Raw genomic sequence first — 21581 nt, 5'->3', positions numbered from 1 at the left:
ATGGAATGATAATAAATTATATTTCATGTTTTTATGTCAAAATGAATCTTATTGTCATATATAACTTTTAAAAGCCATTTAAAAAACTAAGTAAAAAAGATGATTATTTAACACAAATTACTGAAGAGACCATGAGGGTTTATAGAAGTGGGATTTAAAATTTTGTTAGGGAAGGAAAAGGAAGATAATTTGGAGAACAAATGAAATCTGGAAAGGTCATCAGCATCTGTCCAGTTTAAGGATATTACCCAACATTACCAGTTGAAGGCATTTGGAAGCGGCCAATTGAAAATGAGATTGGGCTGGGACACTATTTTTATTGTCCAAACAATCAAAGCTGTTTTTTGGCAACAAACTGAATCAAAGAACAGCTTTGAATTTTATAATAAATAATATTCCTCTCAAAACAGTTCTGATATTAGGCAGTTCAGAGAACGTGATCATTATAAGAACAAAGTAGGAATATTTTATTCCTGTATTTTCACAGTGGTATTTTTTTACATTCTTTGATTAAACCTTCCAGAACTATTGGGTCATGTTTTAATGGCTTACTTGCCAAAAGTGTTGCATGTCATTTGTGGATAAAATTACAGACAATATCCTTAACCACTTTACAGATCCATGCTGCATTTATAAGAATATTTTATAACCATCCTCTTTTCTAAATAGATTATAAATCTAAATCCACTAAGAATAAGCAGCAAAACTTGTTACTTTCTCATCTCTTTCTCCCAATCTATAAATCATCAACATGCATTTTGTATTAAGTACACATTCTTTTTTTTTTCTTCTACACATCTGTCTCCTTCTGACATTCATGCTCTTGAGAATTTTCACAGAGCAATTCCTATCTACCATTACATCCTGATGAGAGAGAGATGTCCCAGGCTTTGGAAATAGGTCATTGAGAGCTCATGTAAGTAAAAACATGATAAATGCACACTATTATATTTTAGTACAATGTTTCTCATAACCACTGCAGGTAGTACTTTTTAAATGGTCTTCCCTTAAACTTTCTCTCTCTCACTGTCTGTCTGTCTGTCTCTGGCTCTCTCTGTCTCTCTCTCTCTCTCTGTCTCTCTCTCTCTCTCTCTCTCTCTCTCTCTCTCTCACACACACACACACACACACACATTTCAGGAACTTCACTTTTGCTTTTCTTTAGCATTTTTCAACTAATAAAAGGTACACTTTTCAATATTTCATTATTTGTTATATTTCTCTTGATAACAAGATTCTAAGGATTATAGAGGTACTATGTTGACTACTTAGAAATCCTACTCCGAATCCAAATTACCACAGCCTACATTCACTAGTGAGCTGTGAGTCTATATTGAGGTTTTACTCTAAAAAATTAACTCTCTGACATTACATAGCATGTGGCAAACAACTGCCTAAACTATATATTAGTTGATTCTATTCTTTATAATAGAATCTTTATCTAATGAATCAGTAAAACAACCAGAAAAGTGAGGGGGAAATCTCAATGTAAATAGGGATATTATGTCATGAATGAAAGAAACAAATTCTAATTGTCTGACTAAATTTTTGATTTTCCAGAAAGTTTTTTGTCACATTTAAAAAATTCATTGACTTTCAGTTATCTGCAATAATGAAAAAAAAAAACAGAGTATATTTTAGAGAGAACATAATTGAAACAATAAGAGCATTTAAACCCACAGATAATCACTAATCAGGTCTAGATATACACAAATCTCTGGCCATGCATACTTATCCCTTTGGCCCTTACCACAACTCTCTCCTCTTTTACTCAACATCCCTTACATGCCTGGACTCTTTGCTCCCTCACTCTTCCCTGGACAATTCAATACACCCTTGCCAAAGCACAGAGAGACAGAATTCTAATATTTTTTGTCTTACTTATACCTCCTAAAATTCTACTATCAAACTAGACACTGAGTGGAAAGATGAAAACACTTAATGTTCTATAATTTAAGTAAACTGTATTTAATCCAGAATCATTCATATAAATATCATGCAGATTCAGAAACTTTTAATTGATATGCTTTCAGAAAAATGAAGTTCATAAAAATGGTAAGTGGTTAGCAAAACAGTGCCTCATGTTAACCTCTAGGGATAATTTAAAAATATCCAATACTAGTTCTTCCCCACATATTAACCAGAGAAGTCTGACAAAATTATCCTGAGATAGAACTTCCTTCAAATCAATGGATAACCTATTTTCCCAAGGTGTATAGAAACATGCAAATCTAGTTTATTCAATGTATAAAACTTTAGTGAATAATAAATGGCACTAGCAACTAAAATGGAGAATTTGCTACATGCCAAGCTTGGTTCTAAGTATTTTATATTTATTCATTGATTCTTCATAACACCCCTGAGTGTTAGATGTTTTCTTCAACACCATTCCATATAGTTATAACTGAAACACAAAGGCAGTACGTTGCCCTGGGACCAGCCAGATGCTACTGCAATCTATCATAGAGTCTATGCTCTTCCTTGCCATGAGATAGTGTGTATGATATCAGTTGATGACTTTTGTTCTTTTAATTTACATGTGCCAAAACAAATATCTGTCCCCAAAAGATATGCACTGAAGAAGCATTGCTACACAGTTATCTGATACTAATTAAAGCATAATTATTTGCTACGGACTGAAAATATGTGTCTCCTTAAAATTCATAGTCTGAAGCCCTAATGTGATGGTATATGAAAATGAAACATTTGGAAGATAAATAGGACATTAGAATGGAATTAATGTGTAAGGATACCCTGAAGACAGCCATCTGCAAACCAAGAAGAGCACCCCCTCTAGCCACCTGATCTGTCAACACTTTGAGCTTACACTTCTAGCCTCCAGAACTGTGAGAAATAAATTCCTGTTGTTTAAGATACTCAATCTATGGTGACTTGTTATAGAAGTTCCACCTGACTAAGACTTTATCAGCAAAGTAATCTAAGACAAGAAGGATACATGCAGGCCAGTACAGTTAAGGAAACGAAGACAAACAGCACCAAATAGATTATCATCAGAGAAACCATTGTGACTTCCTCTTCAAGCAAAGATGACAGGCAGTGAGCCTAGGAGGGAGAAGAGTAGGCATTACCACATCATCAGCTTCTGCAAACAGGAGCCATATGTAAAAATACTGATAGTCACATGTGATCACTTCAGGCACATTCATACTTCCGTCAATCTATACCTGAAGAACAATATATGCAAGGATATTCATGCATGTGCATGTCCCTGTGTACTATAAGGGAATTAGAGGTTTACAGCAAAAGATTAAGCTTGGATTAGTGTTTGAAAAGATGCATAAGCAAGACAATTAAGATCCTATATTTATTTTTGTTACTAGAATTGTGTTATCAAAGCTAAATAGTTGAGGAAACTTTCCCTCAGAAAATAAAGTTGAGTCAAGGAATGAGTCATGCACTATAGTGATTAGTTTGAGAGGGGATTTATATCGCAAACTGATTCTTTAATTTGGTGACCTCCTTTAATATTTCATATATAAGTGTCATCATTCTTTAGTTTGTTGCATACTAGCTAGTAAAGAGAAGCAGAAACTCACAGAAGGTGTTCCAAGATTCCACAGGAAGGATCAAGATTCCAGCATCCATCAGCCTCTAGGAAAGAGGATGTGTAATAAAAGGCCTGGCACTTCCTTATCTTTCAGGAGGATGAAGTCATATTCCTTCAACCAATAAGTACACTTGTAGCATATGAGAGATGAAAAGATCTGTCCCAGATAAGAAGGGTCGGAAGATTTCATTTGCCCCAGTAATAAAGATGGTCAAGAGAAATATGTAGGAATTATTAAAATCACATCTAACATAATTATTTTGAAAAACAATTGTTACAATATGAATGAATTCTCACATTTAAAGGACAGAAAATAGGAAAACAGATGTGGGATCACCCCCAAAATGTCTGTCCCATTGACACAGTATCAAGCAAAAAGGAAGCAAGACCAGATACTGATGCAGAGAGCTTAATGCCTACACTTGGCAGAAATTTCCCTGTCACAGCTGGGTTGCCCTTGGAAGCAGCTGTTTCTTCTCTAAACCACCTATGAGGGTCTTAAGACACTGAAGTGCAGAAGATGCCCTTGTAGGTTAAGTGAGATTACCCAGGATTTTTCAAAATACTGCAAAAATTTACATTTTGTCTTTGCCTGCCCAAATGTCTCCCAGTGGCCATTCCCTTCTCCATGCCCAGCAAACTCTGGTTCTTACTTGGGATAATTTCTAGACTGAATGAAGGGCACAATCTCAGAGTCTTGACTTGATGGAGGCAGTAGTAAATCTCGAAATCTTTCTGTCAAAAGAAAAATAAATATCAAGCTATGAAGAAATAAAAGTATCAAAAATAATTTCAAAATAAGATTACTTTCTATTGTTTTATTAAGATATTTTGATTGTATGTCTTTTATTTGAATTTTACCCATCATTTTATATACTAAAGGTTATGTTAATTTCTCTTCAATAACTATATATATATATATATATATATATATATATATATATATATATATAGTGATTAGATTAGTGCAGTCTATAGTGCACTATATATGTATATACACATCCAGTGATTAGAATAATGCAGTCCCTGCAAATACAAAAATAGAAAGTATTCATTAGTATAGACTAATAAAGTCTTATAATTGAAAGGTTAGAGAAAACACATATAGTCAATAAACACACAAAGAGATGCACAATCTCATTACTACTAACCTTGGCAATGTGAATTAAAATCACACACCATTAGGTAGCTTTCACATTACATGGCATTCCATTGTCAGAAATTAGTCTCATAAGACCAAGGGTTAGAATGGGGATTAAATAAGCTTTCAAACATTAATAGTAGGAGTGCAAATTGTAAATGTTTGCAAAACAATTCAGCATTATCTTTTAAGTTTAACTTTTCCATACATTTTGGCCCAATAGTTACATTCCAAGGTATATATACTGTACAAACTTTCACATATGTCTTTGGCAACAAGTAAGAAGACATTTATAACAGCACTGTTCAAGACAACAAAAATGGAAATGACTCAATTGCCCATTGAAACAGGAATGGACAATTTGTGCTATACTCATACAAAGGAATACAACTTGAAGTGAAACTGAATGTTTACAAATAAAAACATAGTGAATCATACTAATATAATAGCAAGTGCGAAAAATATCAAATATCATTTTTAGTTTTTTTTTTTTCTTTTGCTTAAAACCTCATTATTGGATTGACATTGGGGACAAGGACTGAGCTTTCAGTAACAAATTGGCAACCCAGAGGACACAGGAGCAGTCATACTCTAGTTCTTTTGGACGCTAGTGATTCTCCAAGGATCCCCATTTCCATGCTGAGAATGCAAGGTGGCTGGAGAACTTGTTGAGAGCCGACTGCTAGAGATTTAGGTGGATAAGTTTCTTTGGAGCAAATGCGGGGTTGGGGGGAGCCCCAAGGCTCCTGTGAGTAAAGAAATGGATTGAGAAATGTCCCAGCAACTGCTTAAGCTCCTTTTGCATCAGGGAACTCCCTTCTTCTCTTCCTGAATGATTCACACTGCTACATCTAGGTCCACTTTGAGAAAAAGGAAACAAAACAGTAAAGTCATGACCCCCTTGGCCACTTGATAATTCCCTTGGTGTGTATGCTGAGACTCTTAATTCCATACACTGGTGCCTCTTCATGGGAACACTGGATCCCTCTTTGTGGAGACACCTGTGATGTGCCAGTGTAGGAATCATGGTTAAGAGGGAATCAAGAACCTAGGAATTTTTATTCCCTTCTGGTCTGTTTTTGGTTGTTGTCTGTCTTTTGGCCTTAGGTTTAGTAACTACTCTCATTGTTTATTTATTTCATATATATATGAAATAAATATATATGTATATATTGACTATAAATATGCCTACTGTAAGAAAAAGGTCTGAAAGGAGCCTCTAGGTATAATTGACAGTGGGGATCTCACTGAAACTTGATAGCATTGTGATAATGATAAGAAAGACAGGCCAGGCTCAAAAATATCCAACCTTTTGAATGCAAACCTGAAGAAAAAGGATTATTCAATCTCTCCTGTGATGAACTTTGTTGTGTGAATTAAATGCACAGATAACTTTCATATGAATTGTTTCAGAATATTAATTTAAGAAATGGTTTGAAACTACAAAAGAGATAGAAGAAAGTTTTATGTATGGTAATATATTTTAGTGTAGAAAATTAGAAGATTAAAGAAACATGGTAAAGTTTTAAGTCCAAGATTAAAAAGAGGACAAAACTAAGGATGGAAAAAGTTTTAGAATGTCAAAGTATGTTGTAGAAGGTTTGTGGAAGGTAAATCTCAAAAAGTTTGTGTATATGATTAAATTGGGTATAATTAGCACAGTCAGTTATTTGAGTTTTAATTTACTAATATGAAGCTAAGTCTGAAACACTGATTTGTTCTTATCAAGACAATTTTCTTTCATCAGGTTTTATTACTTAGGAAAAGCAAATCTTAAAGGAATTATGCTTTGTATTTGTTCTTAAAAATATTTTTTAGATGTAGATGAACACAATAACTTTATTTATTTTTTTATGTGGTGCCAGGGATTGAACCCAGTGCCTCATGCATACTAGGCAAGCACTCTATCACTGAGCCACAACCCCGGCTGCTGTTTTAAAATCTTTTAAATTATTACTTTGTAAGTGGTTAAATAAACAGCTGTTATTTTAGGTTATTACAATATAGTTTACACCCTAAATATATGTGGCTAGAGATATGTATACATTTGAGAACACTTGTCTAAGTGTTATGTAAAAGTTTATAAATGAAACTTAATGTAGGTTTATCAGCAAAGTAACCAATAAATGCTCACTTTTATCCATTGTATCTGACATACAAGGGGCACACTGCCATTTGAAGACCTGTCTTATATTTGCTTGCTTTGACTAAGTCTATTTCTGACCATTAACACTGTTTCCTAAATGTCTAAGAGATTTAAGTAGATTCTTTTGATTTTTGATAGTATATCTAACCCATGCAACTTGAGATTATTGTTACTATACACTATGAATTCTAAATATTACTTTAAAAGTTAAACTTAGTTAATACAACTGTAGAATTGTACTTCTAACCATTGCTGACTTCTTTGTATATTAGATATATTCATGTTCTTCAAGTAAACAAGCCTTTTAAAATGTAAAGCTTAGGAGAGTGCATTACCAAGTTGGTGTCCTCCAAACTAAATTGTCTGTAGCAATAGTGTCCTTCAGATTTATACAGAAATAATAGGTTTGGTTGGTATTTATGTCTCTTAATGTTTTGTAACTAGATAAATGTAACCTGTTGTCAAGAAGTTATATATAAATTTTTTTTGTGCTACTCTTTACACTGAGATGGGAGTTTAAATGTTTGGGGGAAGGAATTAAGGAGAGTCTGATTTGTAAATGTTGACAATGTAGAACATGCAAACAGTTTGCCACCTTTCTCCACCAAAAGGAAAAACTCTTAACCTTTGATTCATTTTTCACATACAATGTATTAAGTTAATTGATATTCAGATATACTCAGGAAAATACATCAGAATGTTGTAGAATGATATTTTAAAAAAATGGGCAAAGGTCAGCTTTAGAAATAGAACACTTTAAGATTTGTCAAGAGGCCAGCCTCACTTGATCTAAGGCTCTGCCTCTCACCCTTCTCCATGTTAGATGGCTCCGAAGCATCAAGCTTATTTAAAGTTGTTAATTTTTGTTGTTTTAAAGATCACTATGATCTAATAATCAGGGGATATAACTTAAAACATAAGTAATGGTTTGGGCAAATTGTAAAAATTTTTAATAATTTAACCTTTAATTAATTTATTTTTTTTTTTATGTAGTGCTAAAGACAGAACCCAGTGCCTCACCTGTAGCAAGCAAGTGCTCTACCACTGAGCTACAACCCCAACCCTGTAAAAGAGTTTTAAAAGAAAGTAAAATGTATGTACTGATTCCCCCCCAAAAATGGAAGGAGTAACTCTAAAATTATAGATATTGAAGGTTTAACCTGTTACTCCACTTTATGACTGGGGAAACTGGTCTGCTGTATGTTTAAAACCCAAAACTTTGGAGACCAAAGTCAAGGAAGTAAAAGGGCCAAGAAAAAAGTAGCCAATATTTTGGTCCTTGCCCTTTAAGGTCAGCCAGAACCCAGAGGATGACAGAACCCCTCTAAGGGCCTTGCAACTCTGGTACAGATCAGGGGAATGGAGAGGAAGAGAGAACAGGAAGCCAACAAGTACACATTCTGAAAAGAGGAGGGTCATTGGAAAGAGTATTATCCTGATGCTTCAAAAGGAGACCACATCTAATGAGCAAAATCCTGACCCATCCTGCAGATGGCAGGCTAAAGGAGGCAAGAATATTCTCACAGGTTCCCAAGAATGATCTCTGAGAAATCTCACTCAGATGACCCTAAGAGTAGATAAGAACAAAGTCAGTTTTGACCAACTTGATCTTAAACACCTGGCAGGAGAATATGACCAAAACACAGTCCGTGACCATGTTTATGGACCTATGAACTGTCCTGATGCTAAAACTCCTTAACTTTCCATGTCCCATCTGAAAACAAGAACTTCAGGTCACTTACTCCATTCCACTCTCTTTTAGCAGGAAAGAGCTTGGAGATGTCTTCACTTATTTTTCCATAGAATGGGAATGTAGAAATTGACAACGGGAAACATAACAGTGGTCCACTTTATGACTTTGCTGATCTGTCACTACACTTTACTTTTTAAGTGGACATGTTTCTTCTCTTTTCCTCCTCTTCACTAATCTCAGGGAAAATAGGATTATATTTTTCCCCCACTCTAGGCATTTATCTGTCCTTGAGCACACACCCACAAGAGGAATGTAGTAATTCAGATATGGGGATGGCACCAGAAATTCTAAGAAATGACTATCTCCCAAATTAACAAGTGAATTACAACTACAGAATGAGAACACCTGGACTGTAGCCTTTGACTTACCTCTTTAAAAGCCCCCTATTTTCCCTGATGGGCAGATCACAGTCTCTGGGATAAGTGTCCCCTGTGTTTCTCCTTTACTAACAAAGCTATAAAGGTTACTTCTTTTTCCTTTTTCTCAAAAGAAATCTGTTTTATTGAGTTAAAACTGACTAAGAAATGTATTTAGGTATGCTATATATGAAACAAAGCAAATGATTAAAGACAGAAATGATGCACACAATCCAGGATAGTTTTTACCTTTTTTAAGGGGTAGAGCAATAAAATAGAAGAGAAGCAAAAAGGTAGGTATAAATAATTGTTAATGTTTCATAGGTATTAATTTTATATGAATGAATGAATGAGGGCTAAATGAGTCAAATAATGACAGTAGACTATGAATCAAGTTTGAAGAAAGAAAATTAAGTGCATATGAAGCTCATAATGAAGGAGGTAACGGGGAATGAAGAGAGGAAAGGAAAAACAAAGAGTTAAGGAGGGAGGAAGAATCCTCCGTGCTACCTTGGAAACACATTGCATACTTAATCTTCATTGCATAGATTAGTCTCTATTCTAACACTGATCCCATATTTTAGGACCAGGTATTCATTACCTCTAGAGTCATCTTTATGGGAAGGTTTCCTGGATGCCTCCATTACTCTTTCTGCCTGTCAAATTTGGAATCAGTGCTCCTGTTCTGCACCCCTGGTCTATGCTTAGTCTTCTAATTTCATCATTGTATAAATTTGTCTACATACTGCTCTCTTCTACTAGATGAGCATCGTACCAGAAAAGTATTTGATATGTATTCAAATGCTATTTGTTGAATAAAAATTTGTTGAAGGAAAATTTCCAACATCCATTAACAGAGAAAAATATCAAGGTAAATCGTCATGACTCTTAGAAGAGACCAACTGGTTGTGTGTCAAACAGAAAAATCAAGGGAACCTGTACTTTAGCCTTTACAGTCAAACCAAGGTGGACTGCAAAGCCAAAGCTCCTACTTGCAATAAATTTATCTCTATCTAAAAGTGAGCAACTTCCACCAAATACTAAAAATGTACACATAATGACAATTGCTGTTTTCCAGTTACTGAGTAGTTGTATGTTAACTATTTGTCAGCATAGTGGTTACAAGGTATTATTGAGAAACAGAGCATACATTCTATCTTCATATTTGTTCAAACTTTAAATCAGAGTATTTATCTGGCTTCCACTCTGATTTTTGTTTATGCCACTCTGATTGTTGTACAATACATCTGGGGAAGAAACAACAATATCCAAGAAACAGAGATGGTTTTACTCTGAAGTCTAGAGATTCAGAACAGAATCATTTCTCCTTTACTTATACTTACTTTTTAATTTGGGTTCATATTTTTTAAATTAATTATTATGGACTGACATGTTGATACTTTAATCTATAAACTAATATTCATTTCAATGAGGTGACTCATAAATTCTGATGATACATGGCCCTTGCTTTTTTCAGTCCATTTCTCAATTTTTGAGGTACTCACTAAATGAGTTGCTTATATTTACATTTTTTCCTTATTTAGTCCTTTTCTAAAATAGTTTTTGAAGAGTGAAGTTAAACCCCAAGAGCAAATAAGAACTTCACATATCAAATAGGAAACTATTCAGTGAAATGGGTATATTGAATGATATTCTTGGGAGCTAAAAGTATAAATTAAGATTTACTGAATAGATTCCCAAACTTATTAAAAAGCAAACAAATATCAGAATTATTGATTCATATAATCATACCACAAAAAATCATTTCCCCAGCAATAAGTCTGTCTCTTTTTACATAATATCTGCGGATAATTGCTTGAAAACCTGGAGAAAAAAAATCTCTGGATATATTATATTATTAAGATTAAAAACATGCACAACAAACATACTTTTTATAGATAGTAAAAAACAGCTATCTTTAAAAAATCACTTATAATAGCAACACAAGCTGTGAGAAAATCTAAAACTAATATTAGTACACTTGAAATCTCTTTTAATCTGAATATCATAATGTGAAAAACATGAAATGAATGAGAACTAAAGCCCCTGAATAGCTATGATTGTCAAAAGAAACCTTCACATATGTATAAGTAGAAATTTTACATAGTACCTTGAAATTACATCCTTTCTCAATTTTTTATTTTTGTGATTATACTCACAAGTTTCTAAATGTGAAAATTTAGTTTTATCTCAGGAAGTCATATTGATTGCTCATTTTTTTACTTTGAGAGAATAAATATTAATGAAAAAAATTACTCTTTGATAATTTTTTTATGGTTCATATATTAATTCTCCTTTGGTCTCTCAGATTTCTGTCTATCAAATATTTAATTACATTTCATTCTTCATCTGATTCCAGGGAAAAGACCACAAAAAAATTGACTTTTTCTTTGTTAAAAAACAAAAATTGTAAAATGGTACTTCTTCTGTTGCAGTTAGATGTCAAACTAGATGATCTGTTTCTTCAGCAGGCCTGAATTACTTCTTAAGTATCCAGTGCTAGAGTTCAGTCCTTTCACAGGGCTTCTTGGAACAATTTTATTAAATCTACTGAAAAGAACCAGAGGCTTTTCTGCAATGTGATACTGTGATGGGCTGACTAATGATGTGATGATATTTGAACATGATTTTTTACCAGTAGAGGACATATCTTAATCAACACAAGCTTTTGTAGACCTTTACCCACTCCTCCTTTCATTCAAGTAACAAAAAGATTTTGAGGCTGCCTGCCAGACCACACTACACAGTTACATTAATTTGCATTCTCTGGACAATTAATTGTGAGATAACATACTTAACTGTTTAAAAACAAAGATGAGAAATATAAAATACTCTTCTAATCCAAACTTTTTGATACACACACACACACACACACACACACACACCATGACCCAGTTTCATCTCCCCTTTTATGGAAGAATACCAATCCCTAATTATTACCAATATAAAGAATAAGCCAAATGAAATAATGATTTATATAACAACAACAAAGTGTATGCAAACATATTCTTGCTGTGAGAACAAAATTAAAACTTAGCTTGAAACAAAAAAAAAATATTTTAAATGGAAAAAAGAAAATAATCATTTAAACAGGAAAAAGTCACGCTATTAGTACTATTCCAGCACTGTGTTTCACACATAGTAATCCCAGTGACTCTAGAGGTTGAGAAAGGAAGATCACAAGTTTGAGGCCAGCTTTGGCAATTTAGGAAGACACTGTCTCAAAATGAAAAATAAAAGGGCTGGGGGTGAAATTCGGTGATAGTGCACTCCTGAGTTCAATAGCCAGAACACTAAATAATTCAATAAATACATATTTTTGTATCTAAGGACTTGATCATAGCTACCTTGTTATATTCATCTGTAACAAACGAAAGCTTTTTGCTGGAGGGATGCCTTCAGACAGGTTACGGCAACCCTGCCATTAGATAGGTAACCGGTTATGCCTTCCCTGCAGATGATTCTCCTTCCCTAACTGCTTCTGAATTTTCTATAATATAAAAATAAATATTTCAACTTTTAAATATTACACTATCATGGATGAGGAAAGAAACTCAAATATCTTAAAGATTGACGGTATCCCTCAAACAACTGAAAAGAAGTTCCTTACATTTTACTTAATAGGTAAGAGTTTTCTCCTCTTCCTCTTAATACATCACTCTTGATTTGTCCATTTTAATTTTTTCAAAATGCACTGAAATGAAGTTCACAAGCAAGTCCATTAAACAGGCCCATTAAATACTTAACATTAGTTTTTAAAAAATGGCTAGTGTAATGTAGTATGTAGTAACAAAAGTTACGTTGCAAGGAAAGAAACATTACCCCCTCCTAGAAAATTAAATTTTAAAATCATTCTATCACAATATTTATATTATTTTACTTTCATTTTGCAAAAAAAGCTGAGGATTACTTTATAAAGCAGGGCATATTATAAGTGAGTGTAGATGATAAAGGGACAAATTTTTACTTATAGTTTGCAGTACTTAAAAGCAACTATTATAGAAAAGATGCTTGATAAGAGATCTTAAGTATTATCTCACATGTGTACACACACACACACACACACACACACACACAGAGCCAGGCTTTTATTTACACGAAGTATTGTATATGTTCATTAGTTTGATTTTGGCAATCATTTCACAATGCATATGTAAGCCAAACATCATGTTGTATACCATAAGTATATACAGCTTCTATTTGCCAATTCTCCTTAAAGAGAAAAACAGGAATTTTGGAGGGAAACATTTTTTTGGGAAAAACTTGTCAGAAATCCTGAGCTGTTGGCCTCTGACCTCTATTTCTAATTCCTTTTCTCCAGTGATACTACGTCAGATGAGTTCAGGGATCTTTTGACCTTGAGTTCCTCAAAGAACATATGTTTGGGGAAATGAGGAGAATGTGGCGAAAATCTCTGAAAAGGAGAGAGGCCATGAGTCTTTTCCTAGGACAGTATTCATCTCAGACTTTTATTTTCTAAAATTAAATAATAAGAAAAAATAAGCTAGGGGTATTGTGTTTGAAATAGAAAAGTACTCCCCAAAGTCCCCAAAGAGAAGGACTAGTTGCTGAGCTGTGGAAAGTACAGGCAGCCTGCAGCCTGCAGCCCTGTCTTGGTCTGCCTCAGGTGCAAACATAATCACTTTCAGCAAACAGCTCACAGCCAGTGACTGATCAAGCCAGGGATAATTTAGCTTCTACACAGGCAACTTGATGAGTAATAGTCGCTCTACAGCCACCACCAGTTTAGCTGGGCTTCACCAAGCCTTTATGGTGGTTCAACTTCTTCATCATTAACCTTCCTCAGATAGATGTTGATTCATTAAAAAAAAAAAAAAAACATTTCACATTCATACACTCCTCAGTGTCAGTTTCTATCTAATATACAAAAGATGGAATTATTAGACTTTCCCTTTGTCCTGAAAGCTTCTACCATGTTCTTGGATATAATTGTGTGAGACATATGTATGTGATTAAGTGGAACAAAGGTCAACAGTAAAAGATTTCCCTTTTACCAGTCTTTTCCAGATGTTTCAGAAATGGCACCTCTGTTGCATGTGCAGGTGCTCATTATTAAAATAAAATATTCTCAGACACAGGTAACCCAGGACAAGTAACACTATCTGATTATGGTCTGATGGTAGGCAAAACAGACAATTGTGCTGCAGGCCACGTGGTCAACTAGCTAGTTGTGGCATGTCCAGGGCTGCAAACCATAGGATATACAAAGCCATCAAGTTATGTTGATGTGTAAAATGCATAGAAAATAGAAGTTTAACAGCCTTCCCTGGAATATAAAGAGTAGCTGGAACACTCATGTACATTTATTATAAGGTGACATAAATAATTTCAATACCAATATGCTAAAAACAAAGTTTAATAAACCTCAACATTGTTTCTTTCTCTTGTTTCAAGAAAGTTACTAATGAAGGTATAACCCAAACAAATTGTATGTCAATATTTGCCTTCCTGGAAGATTTCCCACTCTTGGTTTCATTAGCATGATTTCAATGAACATATAAAAATACACAAACATGTTGATGTTGTGTCAACATGTACCTCAAAAGTGATACATATTTTATGAAAACTGTCCAAAAATGGCTGTTGAATACACAGAGAGAGATGTGACAGGTGACAAATGGCATGAACAAAACCAGTAACTAGGATACAATGAATACATGAGGATCCAAACAGCCTCACCCCTGTTTTAATGTCCAGATGATTAGCCATTTATCCAAAATGATAAAACAATTCTGATTTTATAGTATTTAAAAAAACACAATTAATACATTGGAAAAATGAGTAGGAGTGAGGAAAGAGAACGTTTCAAATGTCCGTAAACATTAACATGCCCCATATTTCTCTTCCCACTGATTGTCTATCTCAGCATTCTTAATTAGAAGGCAGCCTCCTCACTCTTTTTTCTCCTGTATTTCTGAACATCTTTTCTCTCAAATATTTGTCCTTTTAAAAATAATAAAACTTCCTTCTAATGAAAACTTCTTTTACTTTTCTATTTTGTCATTTTTCTACCCACCCCCTTAAGTACAAAATCAGTACCCCCCATCACAGACAATAAAGACATTCTTCACTTGGGAAGATGAGTTAGGCAGAAGACATTAAGTTTCCCATGTTCTGGTGAGTGAAACAGGAGCTAAAGGTCACAATTTAACAACATTTATACAAATATAAAAGAATGAAGGTTGACTGTGGCAGTTAAAGAAGAATGACAAAGACAAAAGGTAAAGTTAAGAATATCAGTAAAATGAAAAAGAGTGTGGGATTCTTTTTCATCTAAGAGTACAAAATGTCAACAGTGAATAAAGAGAAAACATTTTATAATAAGAGAGAGAAAAAGGAGATTAAATAAATGAGAGAGTTATGACTGTGGTTGAATATGCTTATTCCAATAGTGCATTCTGGAATTGACCAAATGGTGGAGTAGATTCATAATGACTCTTGAGTTCAGCCACAATTCTATTAGTTTTCTTTAAGCCCCTATTTTTACCAGCCAACTATAGCAACATTTTGTTTTCTAAGGAAATAATGTAGCCCTAGAGACAATGTTCAGTTTTCATAAGACTGGGTACTTCTCTAATACGCAGCTGACCTGCTAAGTGGCTTGAGTGATTTTGGGAAAGGCTAAGAGAAGAGTCTACACTTTAATTTTTTACATATATAAGGGTTTTTATCAAGAAGAATTTTAGTAGAGGGACTCAGAATCTATGAACTGGTTCAAGTTTGGGAATTGGACAAAGTACTACAATTCTGGAGGTGATTCAGGCCATGACTCTTCTGAATTCTAGAGGTTTACTTCATTTATATAAAGTCAGACTTTACTAGGTTGTTTATTTATCTGTCTTCAGGACACCATGACCAGTTACTCAACACCAAAGACATCCACATATCAAACAATTCTGATTACTCTTCCAGTAATGTTACCTGTTATGATAACCATGCCCACCTTGATTCTGTAAATCGGTATTATGTCTAGGACCCCATCTCTTGGTGACCTCATTATCTCTACTGATATCAAGGAACCCACTTCAGTGACAACCTCTTTCACAATCATTCTCAGGATGAAAAGAGTTACCATCTTCTTTCAAAGATTCTGGAGTATGTATCACCAATGTATTTTCCAAAGCCTTTGTGAAAGACATCTTTGTAGGAATTTTAGTAAATTGATGAACAGTCACACATAGTAAGTTTTCTCCAACATTCCCTTCTCTCTAAGGTGTTGGGTAACTTCATCTTCTTTCTATCTATCTATCTATCTATCTATCTATCTATCTATCATCTATCTATCTATCAGAAGTCCAAAATCTGTAGCATGTATATCAGTCAACAATGAATATAATAGGGATTAGAGGATAATTAGGGAAAAAAGTCATTAACCTATTTTATTTTACCAATATCTTGAATTTGTAATCTTATATCTTTCTTGAAATTTTACTTTTTAGTACTTATCTAAATGTAGTAATTTTTAAAAAGTAGATATAGCATATAGATGTGCCCAATACATGTAATTAACGTTCAGGGTGGTCATTCACACTCTCACACTATAGCTTTTAGAGCATTGTGAACTCCTCTATATCACACCAATGTAGGCACACACACATGTATACATGCACATACATAGTGCACATGTAACTTGAAAGAAATGGTACAAATTAAATTTTCAGCAAAAGTTTGGAAGTATTATTTAAGTATATATGCTTAAATGTGCACATCTAAAATAATTTTTTCAGAAATGTTTGTTGATTGTGTACTAAAAGTCAGACAATAACTTAGGTATTCAGTGAGTGAGGCCAAGTGAAGGAGAAATATTTTATCAAAAATTACAGATACTATAAATAAATAAGAGCTAAATTAATACTCTGATAGTCTAAAAGACAAGAACATCCAACTTTGCTGAACATGCAAATAATAAAAAGCAAAGGACGTATCCAGGTATATCTGTAATTCTAACGATTTAGGAAGCTGAGGCAGGAGGACTACAAGTTCTAGGCAGGAGGACTACAAGTGAGCAACTTGGTGAAACTGCCTCAAAATATAAAATAAAAAGGACAGGGGATTTGATTCAGTGTTAAAGCATTCCTGGTTCAATCTCCAGTTCCCTACCCCACAAAAAGCAAAAGAAGAACAAACAGGGAGCCCTTCTGATCCAAGATGCTGGATGATGTGAATATTTTTGCCTTTTCTCCTTTATCATTAAAGATCAATAATCTCTATTGGAAGAGAATTTAGAATGAAGATAAAATTGATAATTTGGAAAGTAAAAAACTTTATCAACTATATTTTATTATATTCATTTTTCATTTTTCCACTCATTTAACAAACTTTTATAGAATAGCCATTCTTTGTCACATACTATAAATAAAACAAATTATCAAGGCAGCTTTGCTTTTCAAAAAGAAATGCAAAACAACAAAAGAATTGCAATGCCATTACAGCTACTTGAAAACAGATTTAAAAATGCAATTACAAAATTACTTAAAGAGGGAAACAAGAGCATTACTCTTAGGAATTCAAAAATTAGTGGTTTGTCAAAATTTGATGTTTCATTTTCTTAGGAAAAGAAATATGTGCATTAATCTTAGAAAAACAAATTGCTACAAACAATGAGAATAAAGGGTGGACAGAATGCATTCATACCAACTGGAAAGATATAGAGCATAAATTTCCATTTTCAGAAAAGTTTGTTTAAATCAAATGAATGTCCCTTATTACCATGGTAACCAAGTATTGGATAACAATAGTTGCTGTTTAAAATATTGCTTTCAAAGCAACAAAAGCATTCAAATTAATACTACTTTAGATAAAATAAGAAATCTAGTTACAGAGCAAAAATGTTTTCTTATTAAAGATATGGTCATGTTTCTGTGGACTGAATTCAGACAGAAGCAATTTAAAAAGGAAAAATAATCAGTGGAATTTTTTTTTATAAAACTTTCCTGAATATTAAGGCTAATGTAAAAGTATAAAGAAAAATTAAGTCTTATTCTGTCTTGTTCTTTTCTTAAAGAAAAAATAAACAAGTCCATGTATGCAATTTTTAGAAGACAAGAACAGTGAGCATAATATATGTACAAATCAGAGGTAATAAATGAATAGGAATACTAACAGGATGTAGAAAAATAAGTAACAAAAATCCTGTATTTGGCATATATCCTCTATTATATTTTGTGAGATTTCCTAACCTGTACCAAATGTCTATTATCTCTACCATTTTTGTGGCATTAAATTAGCCACAACCTAGAAAATACTTCTCTGTACAGCAATAAAGAGTTCAGAAACAGGGAAACAAATCCCTCCATTAAGTATGTTATAGGTGAGAAAACTTAAAACCAGACAACTACCTGCTAGTCCCGAGCTCATATGGATAGTAAGAAGCAAAGCGATTAAGTAAACAAAAACAAAAACAAAACAAAACTCACAGTTCAGTGTTTATTCCACTGCCTCATTCTCTTGAAAGAAAACACTCCCTTTTCTCTGCCCACTCCCTTTACTTTCTTCTTGCCTAAGGATTACATAATAAGAAAAAAGCACAGCAGGGTCAAATGCAATATGCATGCCTCAACACCTGGTATTTTAAAAAACTGTAAGGTCTTAAGGTAGAAAATGCAATATTACACAAAGGAAAATTATTTAATGGATCCTTATATTTTCAAAGGAAGCAGAGTGATAAAAGTCTACTTATCTGGCACTCATTATTCTGCTCTCCACTTGTTAAACATACTATTTTAAAAATCAAAAGCAACTTTTGAAAAGAACTACAAACAGACTTCTTGGCCTTCAAACTACATCAATGAATCAATGTCTATAACCTGCTTTCTTATAAAATATAAATTCTGTTTTATTACCATGAAGGCTAAGCCATAACAAAAATTGACAGGGGCTGAAAAACAGAGGTTCAGGGAATGAAAGGAAACAGGCATTTTTGGATAAACACATTATTGCTACTAAGCTTTCCACAACACAATACGCCTTTTAAGGAAAATGCTGTATTTTCATTTGTCACAGCAAATGAATTTCTTTAACAATGTTGGCATTCAACCAAAGAAACACCTCAAAGTGATCAAGGCTCAGCTTGATTCTAATTCAGTTCCCACTTTCTGCACAAACTCTGAATACCATATTCAAAAAGAAATATGCAATTTTATCCAAAATCCAAAAAATACAGGATTTCTTTTCTGGTTTTATGAAGTTCTAACCTAAAACTCTGGACAAACACAATTAATGGTATGCATATATATATTAATGGCATATATGGTATATATTAATATATATATATATATTTATGTGTATATATATTAATATATTATGCTTTGAAACTTATTAAACCCAACCATGCTATTAGTCTTCTCTGTTCTTAAATAGAATACATCCTGGACAAAAATCGGGCCTATGAAATGTGTGAATCAAGAAAAAGCAACAAGCAAATACATGAATCCTCTTCCATTGTTAGGTTGTTTTACTGGACAAAATGAGGTTTTCCTTGACCTCTCTGACTTCCTTTTGCATATGCTTTCCCACTGCCAGGATCTCTTGTTCTTAACCAATCCCTGCCCAAGATTTTGCCAGTCAAACCCAAATCCCCATTCCTTGAAAAAAACTTCATAAAACTATTTCAAACAGTAATGATCTTTATTTTCATTGAATACTTACTGAGTTCTACGGTAATAGGGAGACATTACAGGATAATAAGGTTAAGTACTGAAGCAGAGATTCTTCAACTGCTATAGAATATAAAACAAAGTCCAATGTCTTTGGCTTAGTGTACAAAGATCTTTCCATTCTTTTAAGAAAAAGAAAAGTAGTATTGTTTCCTAACAAATATCATGCCTATATCATTTCTTTGCCTACAGGATCTATCGGTTCCTGCATGTTGTCTACCTTTTCCTTTAAAAAATTCTTAGTATGATAATTCTAACATCACTGCTATATTTAGCACTTTGTTTTCTTTCTTCAAACTGTGCTGTTACCATTTATAAGCCTTGTAATTTTTGCTGAAAGTCATTCACTGAGTGGATTATTAGGATAGTAAATATGCTGTATTAAGTTTCATTAAATTAATCACTTTCAATGATTTCCACAAAGACTCATGCAAGGCTATAATCAGTGTTTCATGATTCAAATCATAGATGCTTTAAGGTATGACAGGTTAATTTTCTTCTTGACCCAGATTCATCTACATAAATACAGAAGTAATTGCATCTGTACTTACTACCCTTCTCCTAACTATCACTGGCCAGATCACTATAAATTCAGTCTTTGCAAAGTTATGGAGCAATTTAGAAACAGGAAGAATTTAGAAACAGGTCCTTTACTGTAGGGCCTAGTTACTGTGGGGCCTATTTTTTTTTTTTTTTGGTACACTTTTTCTGCTTATTTTAATAATTGACTCAGGAGTTCTCAGCAATCTATCCATTCCCCACTCTTTCCCTTTCATTGTATCAAGCTAGCAGTAATTCCTTCCCATTGCAATCATTGTGTCCTATTCATTGGCTACCATAGATGACCCCTTCTCAGAATTCAGGAAATAAACTCTTCTGCTTCCTTAACATTAAGAGAAATATTTACTTTGCTTTCCATTCTGTAGCCCACCGATAGAGTGACAAATATAAACTAGAAATTTGATCTAAGTTCCAATTTAAAATGCTCTGGTGTTTCACCACCTTCATTAGGAGAAAGATTAAACTTAATAGCAATTCCTACAAGCTGCTCATGCCCTCCTGTCTGGATGCACCCTCAGACTGGTCTTACAACAGCATAACATTTTCCTGACATTCTATAACGGTTCACTCATCTGAACAATTCAAGTTATTTCTCTCCCTGGAATAATCTACCACCACATTGTGCAAATCATTGAGTTTGGCACAGAAAGTCTCCAAAGTATCCCTCTCCAAACTTCTGCATCCTCTCTTTGGGTGATTACATATCATGCATTTCTGTGTACCTGACCCCACTTCCACTAGCTTGTGAGTTTTTTTGTTTGTTTGTTTGTTTGTACCAGGGATTGAACTCAGGGACACTCAACCACTGAATCACATCTCCAGCCCTATTTTTTTGTATTTTATTTAGAAACAGGAACTCGCTGAGTTGCTAAGTACTTCACTATTGCTGAGGCTGGCTTTGAACTCATGATCCTCCTGACTCAGCCTCCAGAGTTGCTGGGATTATAGGCATATGCCACTGTGCCCAGCTAGTTTGTGAGTTTTCATGAAGCAGAGAATTTATTTGTCTCCTTCCCTCCCTTCTCACTCTCCTTCCCTTCCCCCTACCTTCCTTCCCCTCCTTTACCTTAACAAATATTTGCATTTACTATGAGCAACTTGTAAATTGAGTACAATAATGAGCAAAAAGAGATACAGAGCCCTAACATGATAGTGCTTAGAGTCTACAATGGTTCACTCACTACACAAATGATCACATTTTGACTATATGATTACCAGTGGAGAGAACTGTTCTGAAAGAAACATGATGGTAGCTTATACAAAACAACAACCACCTCAGTTGAGGTATACAGAAGCTTTCTCAGAGCAATTGCCTCCTGAACTGTGATGCAGAGACTAAGTGCACATGTAGGTGGCAGTGTGCAATGATGATGGTAGGTA

General features: G+C 33.9%; 1 protein-coding gene across 2 annotated transcripts in view; it reads right to left on the bottom strand.

The window, feature by feature from the left end:
* The window catches only part of Nox4 (NADPH oxidase 4), a 159761-nt gene that overhangs the window by 23359 nt on the left and 114821 nt on the right, over window positions 1-21581 (bottom strand). For both annotated transcript variants that reach the window (XM_076843892.2, XM_076843893.2), the window contains exon 13: window positions 4222-4303. In XM_076843892.2, the coding sequence (XP_076700007.2) occupies window positions 4222-4303 (82 nt within the window). The remainder of the gene's footprint in view (window positions 1-4221; window positions 4304-21581) is intronic.

This window comes from Callospermophilus lateralis, chromosome 2 (genome assembly GCF_048772815.1).
Source record: "Callospermophilus lateralis isolate mCalLat2 chromosome 2, mCalLat2.hap1, whole genome shotgun sequence".
Lineage (NCBI taxonomy): Eukaryota > Metazoa > Chordata > Mammalia > Rodentia > Sciuridae > Callospermophilus > Callospermophilus lateralis.
The sequence above is the reverse complement of the archived record's forward strand: the minus strand, read 5'-3'. Positions and strand labels throughout refer to the sequence as shown.